This window comes from Olea europaea, chromosome 1 (assembly GCF_002742605.1).
Source record: "Olea europaea var. sylvestris chromosome 1, O_europaea_v1, whole genome shotgun sequence".
In the NCBI taxonomy this organism is placed as follows: domain Eukaryota; kingdom Viridiplantae; phylum Streptophyta; class Magnoliopsida; order Lamiales; family Oleaceae; genus Olea; species Olea europaea.
Window position 1 is genome coordinate 15,879,483 of NC_036237.1, and position 23,764 is coordinate 15,903,246.

The 23,764-nt window shown below is 31.7% G+C and overlaps 2 protein-coding genes across 2 annotated transcripts; both read left to right on the top strand.

The window, feature by feature from the left end:
* The first annotated feature begins 2,308 nt into the window (after nucleotides 1-2,308).
* LOC111404978 (WAT1-related protein At1g70260-like) lies at nucleotides 2,309-10,607 on the top strand. Its single transcript, XM_023033700.1, is given in 9 exon segments — nucleotides 2,309-2,496; nucleotides 2,879-2,941; nucleotides 3,106-3,222; nucleotides 4,810-5,074; nucleotides 5,555-5,713; nucleotides 5,810-5,967; nucleotides 6,527-6,661; nucleotides 10,269-10,427; nucleotides 10,523-10,607. Coding segments are annotated over 9 exon segments (1,329 nt in total).
* A 1,775-nt stretch (nucleotides 10,608-12,382) lies between these two features.
* LOC111395545 (probable serine/threonine-protein kinase PBL28) lies at nucleotides 12,383-15,396 on the top strand. The gene is made up of 7 exons (XM_023021573.1): nucleotides 12,383-12,775; nucleotides 13,008-13,192; nucleotides 13,333-13,531; nucleotides 13,699-13,862; nucleotides 14,051-14,155; nucleotides 14,365-14,487; nucleotides 14,863-15,396. Exons 1-7 carry the CDS (start codon nucleotides 12,706-12,708, stop codon nucleotides 15,097-15,099), a joined length of 1,083 nt encoding a protein of 360 aa, XP_022877341.1. The 5' UTR covers nucleotides 12,383-12,705; the 3' UTR covers nucleotides 15,100-15,396.
* The last annotated feature ends 8,368 nt before the right edge of the window (nucleotides 15,397-23,764 follow it).

The window sequence follows — 23,764 nt, forward strand, 5'->3', positions numbered from 1 at the left end:
GTTATAAACTGTTTATAAATATTTAAGTCATTTTTGAATCGAAATATTTTGAGGGGGTCACAAGTATTACTCACTTGTTCATCACTCATTTTTATTTATTTATAATTTAAATAGTTTATAAACACATACATGCTTTAATCATTTCTGGTGTTGAACAATGGAACTAGATCTCGATTTAGAGATATATATGTGCCTTCTCTTTAGAAAGATGAAATAGTTTAACAAAGTATAATAGTAGACAAAAGTGGATTAGCTATCATAAGCTCAAGAAAATTTTGCATGTGTAAGACATTTAATGAAAATATTTTAAATTTATTTTCTTTTCTACATGTTCTGTGAGATATTGTGTGCAAACATGCAATAACCTGATTACATAAAATTTTTGATAAATAATAGGAGAATATGTGCTCTAATTTTGATAAAAATTAATTATATAAACCGATATGTAATGAAAATATTGCAGACAAACATACCTGAATAATAAAATAGTTGCAAATTTTAACTCCCCCCCGCCCCCACCCCGGCCTTTAGATGTTCATTCTTGGTCATTGCAAACTTCAATCAATATAGCCACTGTTTAGTTCAAATTAAAATTTAAGTCAAAGTGGATTACACTACTAAAAAACAGAGTTTTAGGTACGGATTTTTCGTTCCTAAAGTCTCAATATCCGTTGTTAATAATCTTCACCAACGGAATATTTGCAACCACAAATCCGTTGGTAATTTGAGAGTTGCTAATAGTTACCAACGAATCATGTCGTAGGTAAAGAGTAAATATTTTACTAACGGATTTTTCGTTGGTACAGTGTGAATCTTTTACCAACGGAATTTTCGTTCGTAAAAGTCTTAACCAATACCAACCAACTTTTCGTTGGTAAATGTCTATCATTACAATTGGTAAAAATCAATGTTGTAAATAACCGTATAGTAAAAAAGTTATTTATTTATTTTTTATTATTTTTATTATTATTTATTTAATAATTATAATATATTTTTTATTTTTAGCTAACTGAATTGAAATGCCAAAATATTGTTTAACTCTTTATTGGACAACAAATTTATAGAAGGCAACTACAAAAATATTGTTGTAAACTTCCGATGTGAGATAAGTAAATTATTTTTACCAACGAAATATCCGTTGTTGAAAGATCAAAATATTAAACGGTTATATTAGACACGGAATATCCGTTGGTAAAGAGAGATCATTTTTACTAACGGATAATCCGTTTCTAATTACCAACAAAATATCCGTAGGTAAAAAATCAAAATGTTAAACGATTATATTAGATATAGAATATCCGTTGGTAAAGAGATATCATCTTTACCAACAAAAAATCCGTTGCTGATTATTGTAGCTAAAAGTGAATTACTTTTACCAACGGATGCAATTCGTTGGTAATATTCACTACATCACCAACGGAAAATCCGTTACTAATTATCGTAGTTAAAAGTGAATTACTTTTACTAACGGATAATCCGATTCCATCCGTTGGTAATTTTTTGTAGGTGAAAAGCTGTTTTTTAGTAGTGTTAGCTATCGTACGTCCAAGAAAATTTTGCATGTGTAAGACACTTGATGAAAATATTTTAATTTATTTTCTTTGTTAAACATGTTCTGCAAGGTATTGTGTGCCAAACATGTAGTGACTTGATTACATAAATTTTTTGATCAATAATAGGAGAATATGTGCACTAATTTTGATAAAAATTGATTATATAAACCGATATGTAATGAAAATATTGCAAAAAAACATAATTGAATAAGAAAATAGTCGCAAATTTTAACCTTTTCCCCCTTATATATGTTCATTCTTGGTCTTTGCAAACTTCAATCAATATAGACCATGTTTGGTTCAGATTAAAATTTAAATTAAAGTCAACAATTAATTTAAATTATATATTTCATGAAATCTACAACTTTTCAACTATATATTTCATTAAATTTTATCGAAATTTATTAAAAAACTGATTTTTATCTAAATGAAACAGGTGACAGTATAATTTTAATCATTATTGGGACAAATAGTAGAAGAACATGTTCACAAGTTTTGCCCGAGACATGACAGAAAATCTATATAAAAAGAAATATGATATATTGCCTTCTTTAGCTCTGCATGGGACACTCGAGTTACTTATTCTCGTCTCAAGTAGCTTAAACTTTTCATGAAGGGTTACACTCTTATTTCTATTCTTTCTCTCTCCTATTTGAGAGTGAATAGGAAGATTAACGTCCCAGTATTTAAGGAGAGAGACCGAGTGGCAAAAGCAATATTCAGGGAGACTGAGACGGGGCGGAGAGATGGGTTTCATGGCTGTTTTAGGCGAAATTGTGCCATCCACTTCGATGGTAATGGTGGAGGGTTCCACCATTGGCTTGACTATATTGGCTAGCACCGCCATTTCTAAAGGAATGAGCCCTTTTGTGTTTGTTGTCTACACCAATGCAATTGGCTCTATCATATTGCTTCCTTATTCCTTTCTTTATGATAGAAATACGTATGATCTCAATCTCTTACATTCACGTAGACTTAGATATCTCTTATTTCTCTATTGAATGATTTTGTTTAATGGGATTTGGAATGAGATTGATGACTCTTATTGAAATAAATTTTTTTTTCTAACACACAATTGCATACAAAATCACGCTACAATGTAAGAAAAATTTGACAGAAAAGTTAATATAATGTCACGTGACATTTTATTATTAGACTGATTAAAATACAGTTAACCTATCCATCCAATCATCTTCTACCACCACTTCTTCTATCATTGTATCTGTCAATTCTTTTTGGCAAATTGGGATAATCGTTGCATGCATGCTTAAAGCTTTAACTAGTCCCTAGTTAGACAATTCATGTCATGATTTATCTCTTTGCAGATCGGAAATGCCATTATTGACCTTACCTTTTCTCGTTCGAGTATTCTTCCTTGGTTTAATCGGGTTCGTTTTCTCTCGTGTTTGATCTATTTCTTTGTTCCCGTGCCTGATAAGGATTCAATATGATATAGAACGATAAAATATCAAGTTAATGACGTTGTAACGATATGACGATCAATAAGTTCAGCCAACTTTAAGTTATTATTTTGGTGGAACTAACCTTGCAGGGTGACAATGGCACAGAACCTTGCATTTCTTGGTTTAAGTTACAGCTCTCCAATTGTTGCAATTGGCATGGCGAACATAATCCCTGCTATATCTTTCCTTCTTGCTATAATTCTCAGGTTCTTTCTCAAACTTAAACTTTTAGAACCTAAGGGGTCGGATACTCATCTTTTTTAACATCTTTCATGCTATATCCCGGGAACACAAGCCAGTTTCTTGTTAAAGTTTAATTTAAACTCTTTATGAGGAGGTTGAGTTCATTTCCTATTCAAAAAGACGACAAATGTTTAGTTTCCAAGAACGAGTGTCAATGATATTCAAAACCCACAACTTTATTCTCTAATACTTGTTAAATCACATGATTTATAACAATGATTTCAAAGTTTAAACGGTTAAAATTACTAACTCGACTCCAAAATTTTAATGTTTTATAAGGGGGAAAAAAATTGCGGTTGATATGAACCCACAATTATTGATTTAAGTTTTGAATAAAGATTCCATGACACAAGCCCAGAATTAAATAAAGTTTAATTTCGAAATGGTAGGCCACTCTCTTTTGAACGTGAATAATTTGGAGTTTATGATATCCACAAGTATATGCTATGTGGGGCTAAATTATGATAACATAACATGTTTGCTGTGTGTCTAAAATTATTTCAATACAGCAAATAAGATACCAGCAGTTTATTAATCAAGAACTGGATTAATTTGTTGCAGATTGAATGCAGCCTGAGAGATTATCTTGCATACAAACTCTAATTAATACTTCGTTGCAAGAAGTTAGACTTGGTGTTAGCCAAAAAAAAATGTTTAGACATGGAATATTGCTAATAGCATCACCAAAGTCAAATTTTTGTTGTGGTTTTATAAGTAATCAGAAATAAATAGGGAAAAAAAAAAGGCAGGCCAACCTTATTTAATTTAATCCATGTTTTCATTATCTTACCTGTTCTTTATGACCTTATTTTAACAACAAAAATAAATAAATAAATAAATAAAATAAAATAAAAAATTCCTTTGAATACCAAGATATTTGTTGCTAAGTTACATCGTCTAAAAGTTTAAATATTTAAGAAGTTCGACAAGGTAAATATTTTTCGAATAATGCTATTTTGCTATAATGTATGTTACACAATAGGTGTTGATAAGATATGATTGAATTAAAAAGTTGATTAATAATAGATCATCGCATGATATGATGTCAAGGATTATTAGAAATGGCAAAAAAATCTGTCCCGCCCCGCCTCGAATGGGGCCAAAAAAACTCGTCCCGACAAGTTTGCAGGGTGGGGGCATGCTGCCCCGTGCAGAAGGACAAAAATGTTAGTTTTAACATTATTTTCTTTGGATTTTAAAATTTTGAATTTGTATTTTATTCTTTAATAATAATATAACTCGAAATTCCAAACTCAACCAACTGCCATCCTTGAGGATTATGTCAAACATAATGTATATGTAGCATGATTGATATTTTTCTCCATGCAGAAATGGAAATGGATAGTCATGTACATGATGTATTACTCTTATAATTGCTTGAGAATATTATTGGACTCTTGAACTTTACACTTGCATTCCTTGACACCACCTTCACTCCAATCTTCATGTGCTCATTTTCTAATTGCCTTTTTTCATTATTAGTGTCTCCGGAATTAGGAATTTTAGCTTAATCCATAACAATTATGCTAATAGTCATTATACTTCTACAGGACAAAAAAATTCAATTGGAAAAGCTCTGGCAGCCAAGCAAGATTAATTGGCACCTTCATATCGATTATGGGAGCAACATTACTCACTCTCTATAGGGGTCCTACCGTAAAGAATCATTCATCTCCGGCACTATATCTTCAATGATTGGCCGTGCCACCGCGGCAACGTGTTTTTGTGTTCTTGTCAACCCATGAAAATTGGGTTCTTGGTTGCATTTTGTTTGCAGCTTCTTCGTTAGCACTTACAGTATGGAACCTTATCCAGGTACAAAACATTCATTCTTAAGGGTTCTCAAATTTTTTTTAGCCAACTTCTTCCCCAAATGAAAGTGTAAATTTGGTTGAACCATCTCGTTCGGCAGTCCCTTCACGTACTTATCAAATTTATCTTTTTCTCAAAAGCTTGACACTGAACACAATTTTTATAAATGGATGATAACGAGATTTGCGCTCAATATCTCTTTATCTACTTGTATTAAATTATCTCACTTAAAAACTTGTACTTTTAGAGAGCGAACACATTTTTCTTCAAATTTATTATTCAACAGCCCATCACTTACATCCCACATCCTTTTATTTTAAAATTTACATAAATAGATGACCACAAGATTTGAATCCAAAGCATCACCTACTCTATTGAATAAAAAACTAAACTATTAGAGAGGAACATATGTATTTTTGTTTATATTTAATCTTCAATGTTTAATTAAATTGCTCCTATTTTCATCTTATTCTATTGAGTCAGGTGGGAACTGTCAAAATATACCCACGAGTGATGAAAATAATCTCTTTTTATAGATTATTTGGAACAATCCAATCTGCTGTACTTGCTGCATTTATAGAACGAGATCCCAGCACGTGGAGATTGGAGCTTAACTTGGAGCTCTTTGTAATCATTTTAACAGTAAGAATAAGTCAATTAAATTTGAACTTATAATTAGTTTTTCCATGTCAAAAGATGTATATAGTTTTAGCTTATATGTCTATGTACATATTACAGGCAATTTTTAGTAGCTTGATCCGTAGCAGTGTCCACATATGGTGCATTCGTATGAAAGGCCCTTATTTTGTGTCCATATTTAAGCCAGTGGGACTTCTCTTTGCGAGTGCATTTGGCTGTTTACTCTTTGCAGATACTTTTCACTATGGAAGATGAAAGTTTCTCTACAATTTGCAAAAAGAAAAAAAAAGAAAAGAAAAGAAAAGATATATACTAAATGAATTATTCTGTGAACTGTACCCTTTACGCTGGGAATCGAACCCTTATTAGTAATTTTAGCTGATTTTCTGTATTCACTAAGTACATGTTTGGTACATAGTACATAATAGATAGAATCATAGAATCATCATTATACGAAGCCCTACTTGGTGGGAGATTAAAATCAGATTTTTCGTAAATCTTAATAAAAGTTTATGAAATATTTTATTAAAAAGTTTTGGGTTCTATGAATATGCGATTAAAATTAATTGTTAACTTTGAATCAAATTATAATCTATATTTTAATTCCTAATGAACGGAGGATACATAAGATTTCAATTTTTTTATTTAATACGATAGTCATATTAGTTTCTGTTAAGCCAAATGCACACCAAGCATGGTGCAAAAATGGAAATGCTATTATAATGTCAATATTTCATATCATGCTCTCTATCAATTTATCTTCATTTTTCAGTTGAAAAATATGTTTTATATCTTATATGGTGCTTATTTATGCAGCATGATGGGTGCTATTGTCTGTGGAGTGGGCTACTCCACAGTGATGTGGGGACAAGCCAGAGAGGATGGTGAAATGCACAAAAACAGTGGAAATCCGTTATCATCACCAGATGACAAGGTCCCTCTTCTGCAAGAGTACTCACAAGTATGAAAAATCAAAAACACCCTGATGACATTTATCAAAGAATTAGGCCAAAAAAAATCATGCAAGATTATGATTTTTCCATGTGAATAAACTGTACAAAAGATTGGAAGGGTGTGCTTTTCAGGGCCCTCAATCTTAAATTTGAGCAATCGTTTTGAAGAGACATGGGTCCTTTTTATCTCTCTTTTTATTCTAAGAAAAGTTACGTGGCATGCTTGTTGACAAGAATCGAATGGTACAAATATTGTTCATTATACTGTCAAGTGTTACTACTTTCGAAACGTATATCACATGTTTAAGGAGAGATTGTGAGTTTATAGTTTGTTATATCTTTATGAAACTATGCCAGGTGGGTTTGTACACAACAAATCTTTTGGAGTAAGAAGAAATTACATAAATCTTTATTCAAGTAACCAAATTGTATATAGTTATTATATATGAGCCTTGCTTCTTGGCCAGGGCCACATGGGCCATGTTTTTTCGGGATGTGTCCCCCCATTGGCAGGAAGTTTGTCCCGGAAAAACCCATGTGAACTTGGTCAAATAGAATAATTCATTATTTATTGTGATGTTTTCATCGTTACAAGACTTTCGCATTTATACAATTAAGAGATATATACAATTAATTATTCTTAATCAAGAGATATATACAATTAATTATTTGATTTTTGTTTTAATCATATCTATTTAATTAAGCAAAAAGATTCTTGAAATTAATCAAATCACAAAAGGCATTAGGATTGCAAATCCACCATTGTTAAATGCTTTAATCTTTATAACCAAATTTTCTCTAGGGTGAGTATATATCAACTACCCAATTAATAGCGCCTCTTGAAGTCGTCAATCAATCCTACACTTATGCGAACATATAAATATGCTTCTAGTCACAAAGATGATCACCTATCGCCATGATTAACAAACAATCTACTTGAAAAATAAGAATTAAACAAAAATGAGCAATTAATTAATCAAAGAGCTTATGACATTTTATCAGAGATTATCCTATCATGTTTTCATCACAGAAATGCAAGATAAATATCAGATATATAATCTAAATAATTTAGAATAAAATTTGATACCTACATCTTGAATCTTTTTGACGATCTCGAACAACATCTTCGTCTTTTTTAAAATCATTCAAAGCCTCCAAAAGTTTCTTGAAAATTTTCCCCTAGAATTGTGTATTTCGATATGAATATTCCCTTTATGATTATAAATTGTTTGGTATAGAATCTTCATTTTATTTAGTGAAGGTTTTCTCTTTATACAGTCCTCAGATTTCTTTTGACGTCCGTGCCCAATAAAATACCCAAACAGCCCTCGAATTTGGATTAAAAGTCTGTAATATGATCAACCCAAGTCAAATCCAGTCTTCAAGGTGCTTAGCCGCTAGGGGAAAGCCCCTTGGATAACCCTCTCGACGTCCAGGGGTTGTCCAACAAGCACAACCCTAACTGCTAAGGGCTTCAGGGGGTTGTCCAACAAGCACAGCCCTAGCTGCTATGGGCTCGTAACAAACGTGAAACCACATTTTAAGTAATAGTCCTGCTATAGTTACAATAATTTTGACATTTTTTTTGATAGTGTGTGAGACGGCATACATTTTTGTCATTGATTTCAACAATTTTCAAAACAATCAATAACACATAATTCTATATCTCACACAATGTAAACATTAATATACACTTTGAATGTCCAAATAGCATATTCCTTTAAGTAAGAGTAATAATATTTATCATCACAATGATAAAATATCGGTGATGTAGCAGCAACTCTTTATCCCTTGCATTTTTCTCTCTTTTGAGAGCGCGTCTCCTTCCACTCTCTTTCATAAAAATTGAATTGTCCAATCCCATTGGCCATTACTCCACATAGACTTAATCATCATCGATGTTTCATCATAGCATCATTCTTTAAGTAAGAGTAATGCTTTTTATTATCATGATATAAAACATCGGAGTTGTGACAACCTATCATCCCTCACATTTCTCTCTCAAGAGAGACCTCGACTCCTCCCTCTCTATCTCATAAAATTGAACTGTCCAATTCCATTATCCCCACATAGATTGCCACAATATCGATATTTCATCATCATGATAATAAATAGTATTACTCTTTGGTATTGTGGCAAACCATTTAATAAATAATCTCCATAAAAATATAACATTTTCTAACTTGAAAATTAAAACAATCAAACACATCTAATAAATAATTTTCATAAAAATAAGTTCTAGGCAATTTATTTATTTTCATACAAGTTCCATACTTGCAATAAAATGCAACTTAAATATAAATAGCAATGAAAATTAGCAGCGTTGGTGCTATAACACTGGTCTAAATGGCATCTAAGTGACATTAAATGATAGACACAATTAAATAAATTCCATAACTCCACCTTCAATTGATCCTCTCACATTATGACACTTAAATTGGTGTTTTAGCATAAGTGGTACTAAATAACAATATTTAATTTTAAATACAAAACCCTCACCTGAGTATATGGTAATAGGGTGTAATTACAACATTTCCTTTAATTAGACCATTATTATTAGGATTGTAATTTTCAATAATCTTAAACTGTATAAATCAGTTTTCAAAACAAAACCAAGCTCCTATTTGATAACCATTATTTGAAAAAAAAAAATTCTACATATTTATTTTCAATCACATTCACATAATAAATATTCTATATGTAAACCTAAAATTTTTTCCTACTTTTTAACCATACATTATCCTAAAAATCACTATCCAAAATATTATTTTGACCAAATAATGACTATCAAACAGGGGTTAATTAGCAAAAAAATCCACATCCTTAAAATTCATATCTTGATCTCCTTTCCCCCAATAGATGATGTCCATTAATTAGATTATTGTTAGATGTACAACTTTCTTATGTGGAAATTACACAAAGCCATATTTTAACTATTCAAAAATCCTAAATCAGATGGGAAGTTTGATATTTCAAAATTCATATTGTTTTTAATTATTTAAATAAACTAATTACCAAAAAAACCTTGCCCACTACCCAGACGTAGCCCCAATCCGTTCCCTTTCCCTCGCTTGTCTCTCTCTATCCTTCACTCTTCAGCGACGGCAGTCCCCATCTCCTCACTCTTCCTCACTTGTCTCTCTCTATCCCTCACCTCTCAACTTGAGAGCATTGTCGCCAAACTGAAGACACTCGAAGCCACCGGACTAAAGGCACTAGAATCCATCGTCGCTATGAGTCATGTGAGCGACGAAGCCGTCGCTTCTAAACGACACTTGAGTTTGTTGCCCACATCGACGAATCATGTTAGATATTCGACCGAGTGCAGCGACGAGTCTAGATGGAGATGATGGTTTAAGAGCGTGCCATGCGTGGCGATGGAGATAGATTTATGGTTTGTGGCTTTTTTTGTGATGGGTTTGTGGTGGTTATTGTGGTATTTTTGAGGTGGTTTTGTAGTGGTGGGGGTGGTGGTCACATGTGGTGCATAAGAGACTATGGTTTTTGGAGTTTGGTGTGTGATGGTGGTGCCTCAACACCACTATTTATTGGTCACAGATGCGACGCTTGTAGCGGTAGTGTTGGTTTTACTGTTGATGCTGTAGTGGTGGTGATATCGACGGTGGTGGTAGTGGAAGGCATCGCTGGTGGTTGTTGGCAGTGATGTGGTGCTTTGCAATGATGGGATGCGACTTGGATGCTGTCGATGTTATAATGGTGGTGATGTTGATGGTGGTGGCGATGGGCAACGTCGCTAGTGGTAGGTGTGGGTGTGGGTGTATGTGACGATTTTATTGGTTGACTAAAAGTTGTGACCAATAAATTGGTTAATTTGACACTAGTGTGGTGGTGGTTTTAGCGGTGACAGTGGTAGTAGTGTTGTTGGAGGTAACGTTGAAGTGGTGGTCGTAAGTGTTGGTGATGGTCACAGATTATTTGGTTGATTGTGACTAGTGAATTAGTTAATTTGTGACCAATAATAAACAACATGTAACCAATGAAAAAGATAAATTGTGATCAATAAATAATGTGTTACCTGAAAAATTAATAATTTATGACGTTTAATAAGTTGTAACCTATAATATTTGTGATCTGTGACCTATAAATTTTATAATTTGTGATCGAAAAATAATATATAAAAATAATATATAAAAATAATATATGACCTATAAAATTTTCGATTTGTGGTCGGAAATTAAATTGTGACTAATAATTTGATAAGTTGTGAATAAAAATTAATCCGTGACTAATTTATTTTTTGATTTGTGATCGATGAGCAAACTATGACCTAGAAATTTTTTGAATTGTGATTGTAAAATAATTTGTGAAATAAGATTTCTGATATGTGGTCAAAAAATAATAAGTGTCTAATTAAATTGTAATTAATTAATTAATTAAATCATAAAATATTATAATAAAAATCTGATTTTTGAAGTTTGAAACTTGTTTTCTTAATCTCTTATTTATGAAAATTTCCCCTTTCTTATTGTGTCCAATTGAACCACTCCCTCTGCCGATTAAAGAAGTCCATGAGCTAACTCCAAGCTTCAAGCCCATCACTACTTCATTCTGATTTTCTAAGAAAAAGGGATAAAAGAATTTGTTTTGTCCATACATGATCATATAAGCAATGTCAAACAAAATTCAAGTAAATAAATTTGGATCTCGTTAAGGTCTGGTCTCAAATCTCTTCACTTTGCATTAATGAAAAATGTGTACATTAATTTTTTGAAGAGAAAAACAAATTCCATCCCGCATAAGATGGGACAAAATTTTTATACATATAACAATTTAAGGTTTTAGATTATACGTAGAAATGAAAATATTTGTAAATATTATTTTATGAACATAATACAGAAGTAGAAAGAAAAAAATAAATCCCATTGAGTAATTACTATTGTAATTACTATTGTTGTTGTTGCATAGCAACTAGTGTGTATATATATACGTAGAAATGAAAATATTTGTAAATATTATTTTATGAACATAATACAGAAGTAGAAAGAAAAAAAATAAATCCCATTGAGTAATTACTATTGTTGTTGTTGCATAGCAACTAGTGTGTATATATATACGTAGAAATGAAAATATTTGTAAATATTATTTTACGAACATAATACAGAAGAAGAAAGAAAAAAATAAATCCCATTGAGTAATTACTATTGTAGTTGTTGCATAGCAACTAGAAAGTTTGAGGAGGAAGAAATCTTGTAAACCAATGAAAGCTACCCTTGAACCACAGCCCTAATTTTTCTAACATACAAACAGAATAAGAGGGAAAAAATTATTGTAGGAAGAGGCTGCAGATTGTCTTTCCTTTTCAAACATAGAGCATGTTTGGTTAAGCATAAATTTTTCACTTATAAGTAAATAAGTAAGTTTTGAAGCGATTATCCTATCTATGAGTTAAAGTATAAAATAACTAAGTTACCAATTTTGAAACTAAACTAAGATTACCGTCAAAATATGAAACTTCTCTTACCTAAAAGTAAGAAAAAATAACACGTCATCCATGTTCAGAAACAAAAACTTACTTTCTAATTTTAACTTTTTTGTTTTTTGAGGTTAGCCAAACATGCTCTGACCTCATAACCTACCATATCTCTTTCAAAGGTAAGCAAGTAGTACTACCTTTTTTCTTTTCTTGCTTTTTCTTTTTCTTCAAGTGAGAAGTTCAGGTTGGTAGAGGCTGATTATGTTTGAGTATTTCACAAAGCTAACATTTTCCCTTGCTTTATACGTACTCCTACCAGATTCTTGTACTACTTAATACTATCTTTGTCTGCTAAATACTTTGTATTGTCTCGATTCTCTCCTTGAACCTGATTTGACTTGAGATTATTTAGTTATACTTTAGCAATCATCTGATATTCTTTTTTTTCTTTTTTAAACTTTTAGATTGTGTTTTGAAAAGAATTTATGATATTCTCATGTTTCAAGATTTTTTTTTTTTTGAATTGTTTTAATGTCTTCAGTTAACAGTTTCATGAATCATGCATGAAGTGTAATTCATAGTTTTTATCTAAATAAGAAGCAAAAATCATGCCTTTTGGTTTAGTTTCTGCATGGAACAAGCGCCGAAGAAGTAAATCAGAAGATCATAGCAATCCTTGTAAGTTTCTTCTCTGATTATTTTACCATGTAGATTTTAATCATACTGTACAACTCCTCGACCTCTTATTAGGTCGCCTTAATATTCCTACTAGATGAAGAATTTTACTAGGCTTGATCTTGAGTGTGGACCATTATAACTGTGCGTGTGCTTTGCTTGTTTTCTGATATTATTATTGTTCATGGGGCTTGAAATTGTGGTTCTTACTGCTGGAAAACATCCTGTTCTTTAGGGGTATATAAAACTGCAGAATGTTGGCAAATTGAATATAGGAATCCACCTGCAAAAAGGCACAACGCATCTTCAGTTTTTACACTCAAAGAAATGGAGGAGGCAACGTGTTCTTTCAGTGATGAGAATCTGCTCGGAAAAGGAGGATTTGGTCGAGTTTACAAAGGCATTCTTCGATCTGGAGAGGTGCATTTTAACATTTATTTATTCTTACTCCTTACCAGTTGCTATTAGATCGAACCATCTCATCTAAAATTTTAAATCATTAAAACTCCTAATCAACTGCATTTATCATAACATCACAATTATCTGTTTTGCGTTAAAAGGTAGTAGCAATCAAGAAAATGGACTTACCTGCATTCAAAGAAGCAGAAGGGGAGCGCGAATTTCGTGTGGAAGTTGATATTTTGAGCAGATTGGACCATCCCAATCTAGTAAAGTTAATTGGATATTGTGCAGATGGGAAACACAGGTTTCTGGTTTATGAATATATGCACAAAGGGAACCTACAAGATCCCTTAAATGGTTGGTTCATTAACAAATAATATGCGTTTAATAAGGCAGATTGTACAGTATTTGACAGTATTATATATATATATATATATATATATGTAAGTTTAAAATCATATTGTCTGGTCGTGTCTAGTACTGCGACATACTTGTCTCCTAATTGTCTTTCGACTGAATTTTAGGAATTGGAGAAGTAAAGATGGATTGGCCTTTGAGGCTAAAAGTGGCTCTTGGAGCAGCAACAGGACTTGCGTATCTCCATTCAAGTTCTGCTGTTGGAATTCCTATTGTTCATAGGGATTTCAAATCGACCAATATTCTACTTGATTCCAACTATGAAGCAAAGGTAAACGATTTAACGTTTACAAATTTTGGGCTTGTTGCTTTTAGCATGATCTATAGATAGAAGAGAACTCGTTTAATAAGATTAACGAGAAGAGAACTCGTTTAATAAGATTAACGGAAGCCCCCCGAAAATTGATCTCTGGGAAGGTAGAGTTGTTGCAATGTTCTGATTACTGATTGTTTAAGCAGATATCGGATTTTGGTCTCGCAAAGTTGATGCCAGAAGGCCAGGAGACTTGTGTGACAGCTCAAGTGCTTGGTACTTTTGGCTATTTCGACCCGGAATATACTTTGGTAAGGATCTTTCTGTGGTTAATTCTTCGGATAGGAAGGAATAACTCAATGGCTTGTTTGGTAAATTTGATTAGACAACAATTAAATTCTAAAGGAGAAAAAAGTTAAAATCTTGTTTATTATAGTGTTCATGTCCATCGACTTCTATTACTGTGTACCGAATACGTCTTAAACGGACTGTCCTCTAATTCTATTTCATCAAATGACAGACAGGAAAACTCACATTACAAAGTGATGTCTATGCATTTGGAGTTGTTTTGCTTGAGCTTTTGACTGGAAGGAGAGCAGTGGACCTTGACCAAGGACCAAATGATCAGAACCTAGTTCTACAGGTACAATAAGAGTATTCTTATCCTAGAAAGTTTTAAACTTATATCCAAATCCGATGATGTCAATATGTTTTGTATACAGTAGTGGTCATCGTAGTTTCAATGTTGTTTTTCATAGCAGTTTCAATATTATTTCCATCTCTCGATCCTTCTTCCATTTGATAATTAACGATACGATGATAGTGCAACATAACTATTAGTTTTTCAAACAATCCGGCATGAAGGATTTCAAACAATACGATCATTTTTATTTATTTTTTATTTTTTAAGTTCATTGGCCATTGGGAAACAACTTTTAAACTACCGTGGCTCTTTGGAAAACAATTAACAACTTTCAATATGTTTTATAAGATCAACTGATGCACTTGAATGTTGCAGGTTAGGCACATATTGAATGACAAGAAGAAATTAAGGAAAGTTATTGATCCCGAAATGAGTCGAGGTTCATACACGTTGGAATCAGTAATCATGTTTGCAAATCTAGCATCTCGTTGTGTCCGAATAGAAAGTCGAGAGAGACCCTCAATGATGGATTGCGTGAGAGAACTTCAACTTATTCTCTACACAAATTCTAAAGGATTGGGGATGGCGATGCATACACTCAGAATGATCTGATTTGCAAACTTCTTGCACTACCTTAAACCTCCAAAATGTAAAAATTGTTCAAGCTCGAGAAAAGACTAGGTTCATTCATGGAATTCCGAGATCGATAGAAAGTTTGATTCCAATATGAATTTCTCATTTTCATACAGAGGTTCAAGCTGAAGTAATTTCCTTGGTAATTTAAGGTTACCCCCACAAAATTTTAAGAGACAAACAATAAAATATTTCGACTGAAATATTTTTGTGCTGCAATTTGATTGTGTATTTTAATGTTTTGGCAATAAAAGAATAAAATCTGCAACTTGTTTACATGGTGGGCATGTAGATTAGATATTACTAAATACCAATCTCGGCTCGATTTACATTTTTTTTTTTCAACTCACAGCAAATTTGTTCTTTCTCTCCATCTGGTAATGTGTTTAGTTTCGTAACTGAAGTTCATTAGTTCAAAATGAATCAATTCTCTCAAAGTAGGATTCGAACGTACTGTTAGCCAAAATTGCATAATAATATAATTTTATTAATTACAATAAGAACATAAGCAGGTAATTTTACTAAAATTGCAGAATATAACAATAATTTTATGAACTAAAACTGAATAGAAGCACTTAATTAAATCTGCAACAATATATTAATTGCAAAAAGGAAATGGATTCGCAAACTTAGGCATGTGCATTACATAGTTTCCTTAAAACAGATTTGCATTATCACCATAAGTGTTGAAACTTCATATGAGCGTATATATCCCAAGATATAAAGAAAAACCAGTAGAGTCTAATCACTTCAGTTTCTACTCCGATGATATGAATTTATATCAGGACAGTACCACCAAGGCACATGCAAAAATGAAAATTTTAGGAACAACACTAATTTGAAAATTATGCAGAAAAGTATGAAATTTTTCTGATGTGGAATAACATAAAAATGAGATCATTTATAGACTTGGCCCCATGAATGGTAAGTCCGTCCATAAATAAGTCGTTTACTTAATACTATAATGGGAATAACCATTGGAGTTTCAATAGGTTCAGAAGCTAAAAAGTAAGCTGGAGAAAGCAAATAATTAGGAAATAAAAGCAAAACGTGGACACTTCTAATGGGCCAATTTTTGCTCCACTCAATCCGACATTCGTGTACGCAGATCGTATCTGTACACAAGTTCAATGCTAGATGTATAATTTTAATCCTTGATTTGCACCTCCCATGGCTGCGCATTTAGAAAGAGCATCTATATTACATATGATTACATCATTTCAAATTACAATTATGTATAAAGTAGTCATTACTTTCGTAAATTTTCCATGTGGGACAAACTTAAATATAGTTTTCCCTTCAACATAAACCATATTCCAATGATCCACTTTGAACTCCAAATTCTTATTCATCCATTTATCATTTTTTACAAGTATATAATTTCATTGTGTTTAAGGAGGAGAATGCGGATCAACTTTGATTTTTCAAATTGAACCAATGGGTCCCACCTAAAATTATGTCAAAATTAGCTCTAACAATCTTCCACATAAATGAAAATTGGGAGTAATACGGAAAACGGGGAGAATAAAGACTTGGTAATATAGTTCAATAGTTGAAACTTGCATAGAATTGGTAGGAGTTACCCTTTGATACCTTCCCTTGTGAATGTATATTTGCTTTACTAGCTAACCGATGGACACGATGTCCTTGAACTATTCTTCATTTTATGTAAATGATGATATATATCATCCATACTTTTTCCTAACACAATTCAATTCTCATTATTATTTTTGTTTATGGCCACAAACATATACTTGGTTCTACGAGAATTTCTAAGAATTAATCCCCACACAATTTCCTTAGAAGTGGCTCAACTTCTCTCTCATATAGACGATTCCTTATTGCAAGTAACTTACGTTACTTCGCTTGATTTTTTTATGCACAAGAATTATTAAAAGTCTATTACTTATCCTTCATCCTTATAGACATTAATGTTACATCAGATGAATGAACTAGATATGATATTCCCAAAGTGATTTCGTCAAGTCTTTATAATTAGGTTGTCTCTTTGAACCTAAATCTTGGAATTTTTAGTCAACTAGGTTGGATTTCCTTTGTATTTACTCATTTGTTCAAGGGCTTCAATCTGAGATGATTTCTTCACTAACTCTCTATTTAACCATTTTTTAGCAAATTCAAAATATTATCCTTTGACCTTACATAATTAATAGAAACAACTCCAATTAAAGGTAGTTGCCTTATTGTATCATGTCTACGACGTATTTCCAGACTTATCATTGTCCACCTTATTTTTTCCATTCTTATCGCTGATTGACTATCACAATGTATGCAAATTATTGGCACAAAATTTAACCATTTCAGAATAACTTCTAAAAAGTTACGTAACCAGTTAACCTCTTCACTATATTTATCTGGAGCTATAAACTTAGATTCCATGATAGAGTTGGCTAATTGTTTGTTTATAGGATTTCAAGGAAACAACCGCACCTCCCAATGTGAACACATATCCACTAGTGTATTTTGAGTCTTTTATATTAGATATCTAATTGGCATCACTATATCTTTCAATGACTGCTGGATATCTAGTATAATGCAGTCCATAGCTACGAGTGTATTTTAAGTACCTTAGTACTCTTATTATTCCTTTTAGTAGTTAACTCTTGAATTACTTGTTTATATACTCAACTTACAAAGTATGACTATGTGTGATCTTGTACAACTCATGAAGTATATCAGACTTCCAATGCCTAAAGTATTCTCTTTGAGAGTTTTTCCAGAATTTTGTTCACATAATGTGACTGGCTTAGAACGAGTCCATCCGATATTCTTGAAATTTTAATTCCAAGTATAACATTAGCTAAATATATATCTTTCATGTCAAATCTCGAATTTAATATATTTTTAGTAGATTTGATCGACTTATCGTTGCTACCAACAATAAGCATGTTGTTTGCATAAACACATAAAATGATGATACCATTTTTGGTGTTTTTGATACAAATGCATTTATCATTAGTTGATCTTAAATCCACATTCAATCATAACATTGTCAAACTTTTCATGTCACTATTTGGATTCATGTTTCAAGCCATACAATGACTTTATCAATTTATAGCCTTTCGTTCAGTTAGATATTGCAAAGTTGTAATTACATGTATTATTCTAATAGATGTTATTATCGTTACTGTAGAATATATATCAAAGTACTCAATGCCCTTTCGTTGTCTATACCATTTTATCACTAATATGACCTTATACTTCTTGTTATTTCATTTACTTTCACTTTCCTTTTGAAAATTCATTTGTAGTTTAGTGGTTTGCATTCCGGAGGAAGTTCCATTAGTTCTCATGTATGATTTTGTAAAATGGAATTGGTTTCACTTTGATTGCATATTTCCATTGAGATCCTTCTGAAGAATTCACAGTTTCTTGAAAACTTTAAGACTCACTTTTCAACATATATGTTAGATAATCAGGACCATAATATTTTTTACTCATTTCCCTTTTGCTTTGTCTTGGTTCAATCTCAAACTCCTCATCTAATTCTTCGTCCTAACTATTTTCTATCATAATCTCATAAATTTGTTTAGAAGAACTTGATTCCTATTCTGATTTATATGAAAATACATGTTCGAAGAATGAAGCACTTCTCGATTTCATTAGCATATTTTTGTATATATCTGGAATTTTAGACTTATACACAAGAAATCGATAAACATTACTATTATGTGCGTAGTCAACGAAGATGCAATCTATAGTTTTCAAACATATCTTTACCTTCTTTGATGCTAGGATAGCCACTTTAACCTCGTAACCGTAAGTATATATAGGAAAACTTTCTTCATTTCTATAACCATAAGGGGTTTTTTCAATCTTCTTCCGGACACCTTATTTAAAAGATAACTTGTCAATAACACTACTTTACACCACATATTCGGAGGTTACTTAGAACTTACTAACATTGTATTCATCATTTCTTTTAAGATACTATTTTTTTATTCAACAACACCATTTTGCTGAGGTGAATAAGGTGTCGTTGTTTCATGTATGATTTCGTATTGTGCATAGTATTCAATGCATGGTGTTTTATACTCACCACCTTGACCTCCTCTTAATACCTTAATTTTTTTATTAAGTTAACTTTCAACTTTATTCTTATAGAGAACAAATTTCTCTATAACTTCATCCTAACTTATACGTAGATACACATAATAGTATTTATGCTATCATCAACAAAAGAATGAATTATGTGCTGTCATCTCTTGTTTTTACATATTTTAAATCACATATATCATATTAAATTAAATTAATTTGAATGATGACTTTAACAATTTTGCATCGACACAAGTTTCCCACTTACGTTTAGAATCAATATGGAACACGGGTACACAATTCAAGTTAACTAATCTATGTAAAGCATAATAATTAACATGTCATAGTTTACCATGCCACAAATTAGAAGACTCAAGCAAGTAAGCGGAAGAATTAACATTATTAATTTTCGACTTTACAACCATTATATTTAACTTGCACATACCTTCGGAAACATAATATTTTTTGACAAACACTTCACTTTTCGACAAAATAATTTTGTCTAACTCAAATACAATACAAAAATCATGCTTGCAGATTTTCGGCACATACAACACATTGTAAATAATCAGCTATTTTCTCGAAGTCATCTGCAAAATATACCTTTCCCTGACTCTTGATTTCAGAAGTTACTTAGTTTCTCATAAACAACTTTTCTCCATTTTAGATTGCTTCGAACACAATAAATAACTCTTTATAAGAGTACACACGCCTCATAGCTCCGGTGTCAATCCCCAATTCTTTTGGGTTTGAACCCACCATATTCATTTAAAAAATGATGATTCTAAGATTCATCTTTGACATATTATGTATCATGTAGTGAACCACATGTCTTTCTTTCTTATTCTTTGGCAATTTGCAAGTCGAAGACTTATGACCCACTTTATCAAAGCTAAAGCATTTTTTTGAAATTTCTTTTTGGAAATTCCACCCTTCGGTCCCAGTTTTGCCCGTTTGCCAACTGATAATGTAGCATGATTCTAAATGCAAATCATAGGGGAAGAATGTGGAGAAAGCAACCAAACAATAAATTGCCCATTAAGGCGATGTTTGGTTGGTAGCATTGTTAAAATTAAATATTAGAATCAATAAATTTTAAGTTTTTTTTTACCTTCATTAATCTTGTTTATCAATGTCCAAACTAGCATACCAAACGTCCTAAATGAACGGCCTCTTTAAAATCCATGCGATGTTCACTACGAATTAAATTGTAATGGATTAAACACTCGATCTAACAAGAAATGAAAAGTAAATGAAAAATAGCAAAGAATGATTTTTTTTCTCAATTCGAGAGTTACGCCCATTTACTAGATATGGTTCAACTACAACGGAATTGAGAGTTACAATACGTTTTAGAAAAATGCTTGTTTTACATCACCATTTACAATTTTTTTTCACAGCTTGGTGATGTGCCAAAAAGAGAGGGAGAATTTTATTTTTTAAGTTGTAGGAAAATTTTTGACACGTCATATCTTGTCACATAATCTATTGGTAAACAAATATGTAAACATTGATATACATGCAACCAACCGTACATTTTAATACCCCTTATATAGGAAGGAGATATTAGGACAATTGTACATAGTTGAGGGGGAATGTCAAAAGTTTAATACTTCTACCTATCCACTAGAAATTTCTTTTTTTCATTTTTAACGTTGCCTATTATTGCATACTTTACCTAAAAAACTTAATCTTTGTTAGCTTCACAAATCTAAACAGGAACTTCAAAATGTTTTAAAACTAACTTAGCCTCATGTAGTACAATCGAAAAGCAAATGAAGTGCCCCTGGGGCACAGCTCAACTGGTGGATCAATCAACATTGGCTTGCTTCCAGCGGCAGAGTGGAGAGTTTGATTCCTGGTGGGAACCTGCTGTCAAAAATTTGGTATGGAGCAATCACTGTGGAGGAGGGTCTCTTGTGCGCAGAAGTGTACAGTCAATGAGGGGAACCTGTGATCCAGTTGAGGCATAACCTGTGATTTAAAAATTTAACAACCACAACGTTGGGAAAACAGAAAAAAAAAAAAAAAAAAAAAAAAATAGAAAAGCAAATGAAGTGGAAAATAAGTTTCTCCTTAAAAGCTGTTCAAACAGTGGGAAACTAAGACTATCAGCATTCAATATTAATGGCTGCCAGTGCTTATAGCCACAAGAAGTTAAACCCCTTCTAATAAATATAAAGAAATTGAGTATTTTCTAGTCAACGACTTAGGTCAAGTTTGGACAGACAATAGTCCATTTCATGTTTATTGTATTCAAACTAAGATCACAAACACCTCACATGGCTTACGTAGACTCACATTAATAAGATATGGTTACAAGTACAAGTGAATCATGTAGTTGAAAAATATTTCAAAGCAGGGGGGGTTTGCAATAGTTTAAGGCGAATCCTGTTTTAATGTTACTTGGCCTGGGTGATTGTGGTTTGTGTGTGTATTTTTTTTTCCAAACTGTTCAATCATGTGTTGACACGTGTTCTCCTATTTTTAAATCTGTTATTGAATATATCACTGTAGCAAAGCTGATCTTGTTTTCAAGAGCCAAATTATATTGAGTAGATATAAGGTTTTTCTCCATATGTGTGTATGTATATGTATACTTGCTTCTCATACATAATTTCATTTTTTTATTTAGAAAATATTTTTCTCAATATATTTGTTATCGATCATTTCTACACAAGCACAACTATATTGAAAAAGATCTTTAATAGTTCAATTTCACAATTTGTTCATACGCATCACTTGCCCTTTATTCACTAAAATTCATTTTAAAATTGCAAAGAGAAAAATTGAAGACAGCCCGTCGGACCTATTAGGACATAAATGAAAGCATGTTAGAATTGATTTACCCTTTTTGATCACTTTTCAATATGTAGCTCATAAATTATCTCGACGCAAACTAAAAGAATGATTTCTCTAATAAATAAATGGCTAAGTTGACGATCTCATCTTCTACTGTATAAAAATAATCTCAAATATCAACACTAAAACAAATCAATTAAGTGCTCTTGCTTGAATTTTCTTTGCGTTTAAGTTCTCTTGAATTTTGGAAGTAGCTAGCTAGGGTTTGCTTGAAACAATGTAGCCACCTTCCGACATAATTAATTCTCTATATTTTTATATAATTGCATAATTTTATTAAAAATTATAGAGTTTACTTTTTACTAAATATTCCAAATCACTTAAAGACAGCATTTTAATAACGTTTATGGTTCTTAATAATGTTCATTATTTTATTAAAGCATCTTAAGACTAATCTTCATCCTGGCATATCCTACTTTTGTAACATTTAAATACAAAAAAAAAATAAAAATTAGTGGCAACATCTAGTGTGTGTGTGTATATATATATATATATATATATATATATATATATATATAGCTCATTTCAATGCAATGTAATGGCTAAATTATTAATTTTATGAAAAGGCACAACACGTAATAAAATTTTGTTTGAATATTTATAATGTTCAATTTATGTTAAATATATTTTTTAAACTTTTCTTTGAGAAGTAACAGAAAGTTTTTAAATAAAGCATTTTGATGCAATGTAATGGTTAAATAATTGTTAACTAAAAGTCATTTAAAAATAAAAATTAATTAAAAGGAAAATATACTATGGATCCCGATGTTGCAATTCAGGCCATTATGGACAGATTTCATCAAATTTGTCATTAAATAGGCTCGCACATATATGGCGTGAAAGCAATGTTTGTGATGATAAAATAAGTATATTTAAACGGTTTTCACATTAAGAATAAAACCAACATAAAAAGAGGATAAGGGCCAATATTCGAAATCTAAATTTAGAGGCCTATTTGAAAATGTTTCCAAAGGTTAGAGACCTCCACTGCAATTTTCATAATTAATATTGAATTCTGAAAACCTTTTTTTTTTTTTTTTTTTAAATGGGAACTGATTTATTTGCCCTGTTTTACTTAAAGATGAAAGTTACTCCATACTTGTACAGTACGGATTGATAAGGAAAGAGCAAATGATGGCCACATATATGCAATAATAAGTCAGGTTGTTTAGCCAAGAGATTAAGGGCATACCAAACGCGGTATCAGGTGGTGGAAGAGCCACGATGGAAAAAACATTTTTTTTTCATGTTTTTAAATAAATGATTCATATCATCAATGGAAAAGATAAAACAACTAAATCCTACATTAAGTTGTGGAAAAGGTCATTTCTTCACCAATTGAAAGCTAAAAAATGTTTTACTACTTCGTGACGCTCCTCCAACTCCTCATAGTTATGTCAAAATAGATCCAAACACTTGCCCATGTCAATATTTTAGATCCTAAATGATCTAGTGAATAACTAAAGAAAATAGACTAAAAATGAAATTAGATGAGCGTGTTTGGCTTAGGTCAAATTGTTTACTTAAAAATAAGTATTTTACCAGTAAAGTCGAGATTATCTTACCACATCTGCGCTGATGAGAAGTGCCACTAAAATATCACCACCACGAGTCCACCACCTTTGACCTGTAACCACGTGGCGATCCACCAATATCTAAGCAACATTGCCGATATATATATATATATATAATTGGTGAATCATTAAATTCATATGATGTATCATTAACT

Coding starts and splice junctions, on each gene's coding strand:
- LOC111395545 (XM_023021573.1), top strand. CDS start 12,706: ATGCCTTTTGGTTTAGTTTCTGCATGGAACAAGCGCCGAAGAAGTAAA. Junction 12,776..13,007: donor AGAAGATCATAGCAATCCTT/GTAAGTTTCTTC, acceptor CCTGTTCTTTAG/GGGTATATAAAACTGCAGAA. Junction 13,193..13,332: donor GCATTCTTCGATCTGGAGAG/GTGCATTTTAAC, acceptor TTGCGTTAAAAG/GTAGTAGCAATCAAGAAAAT.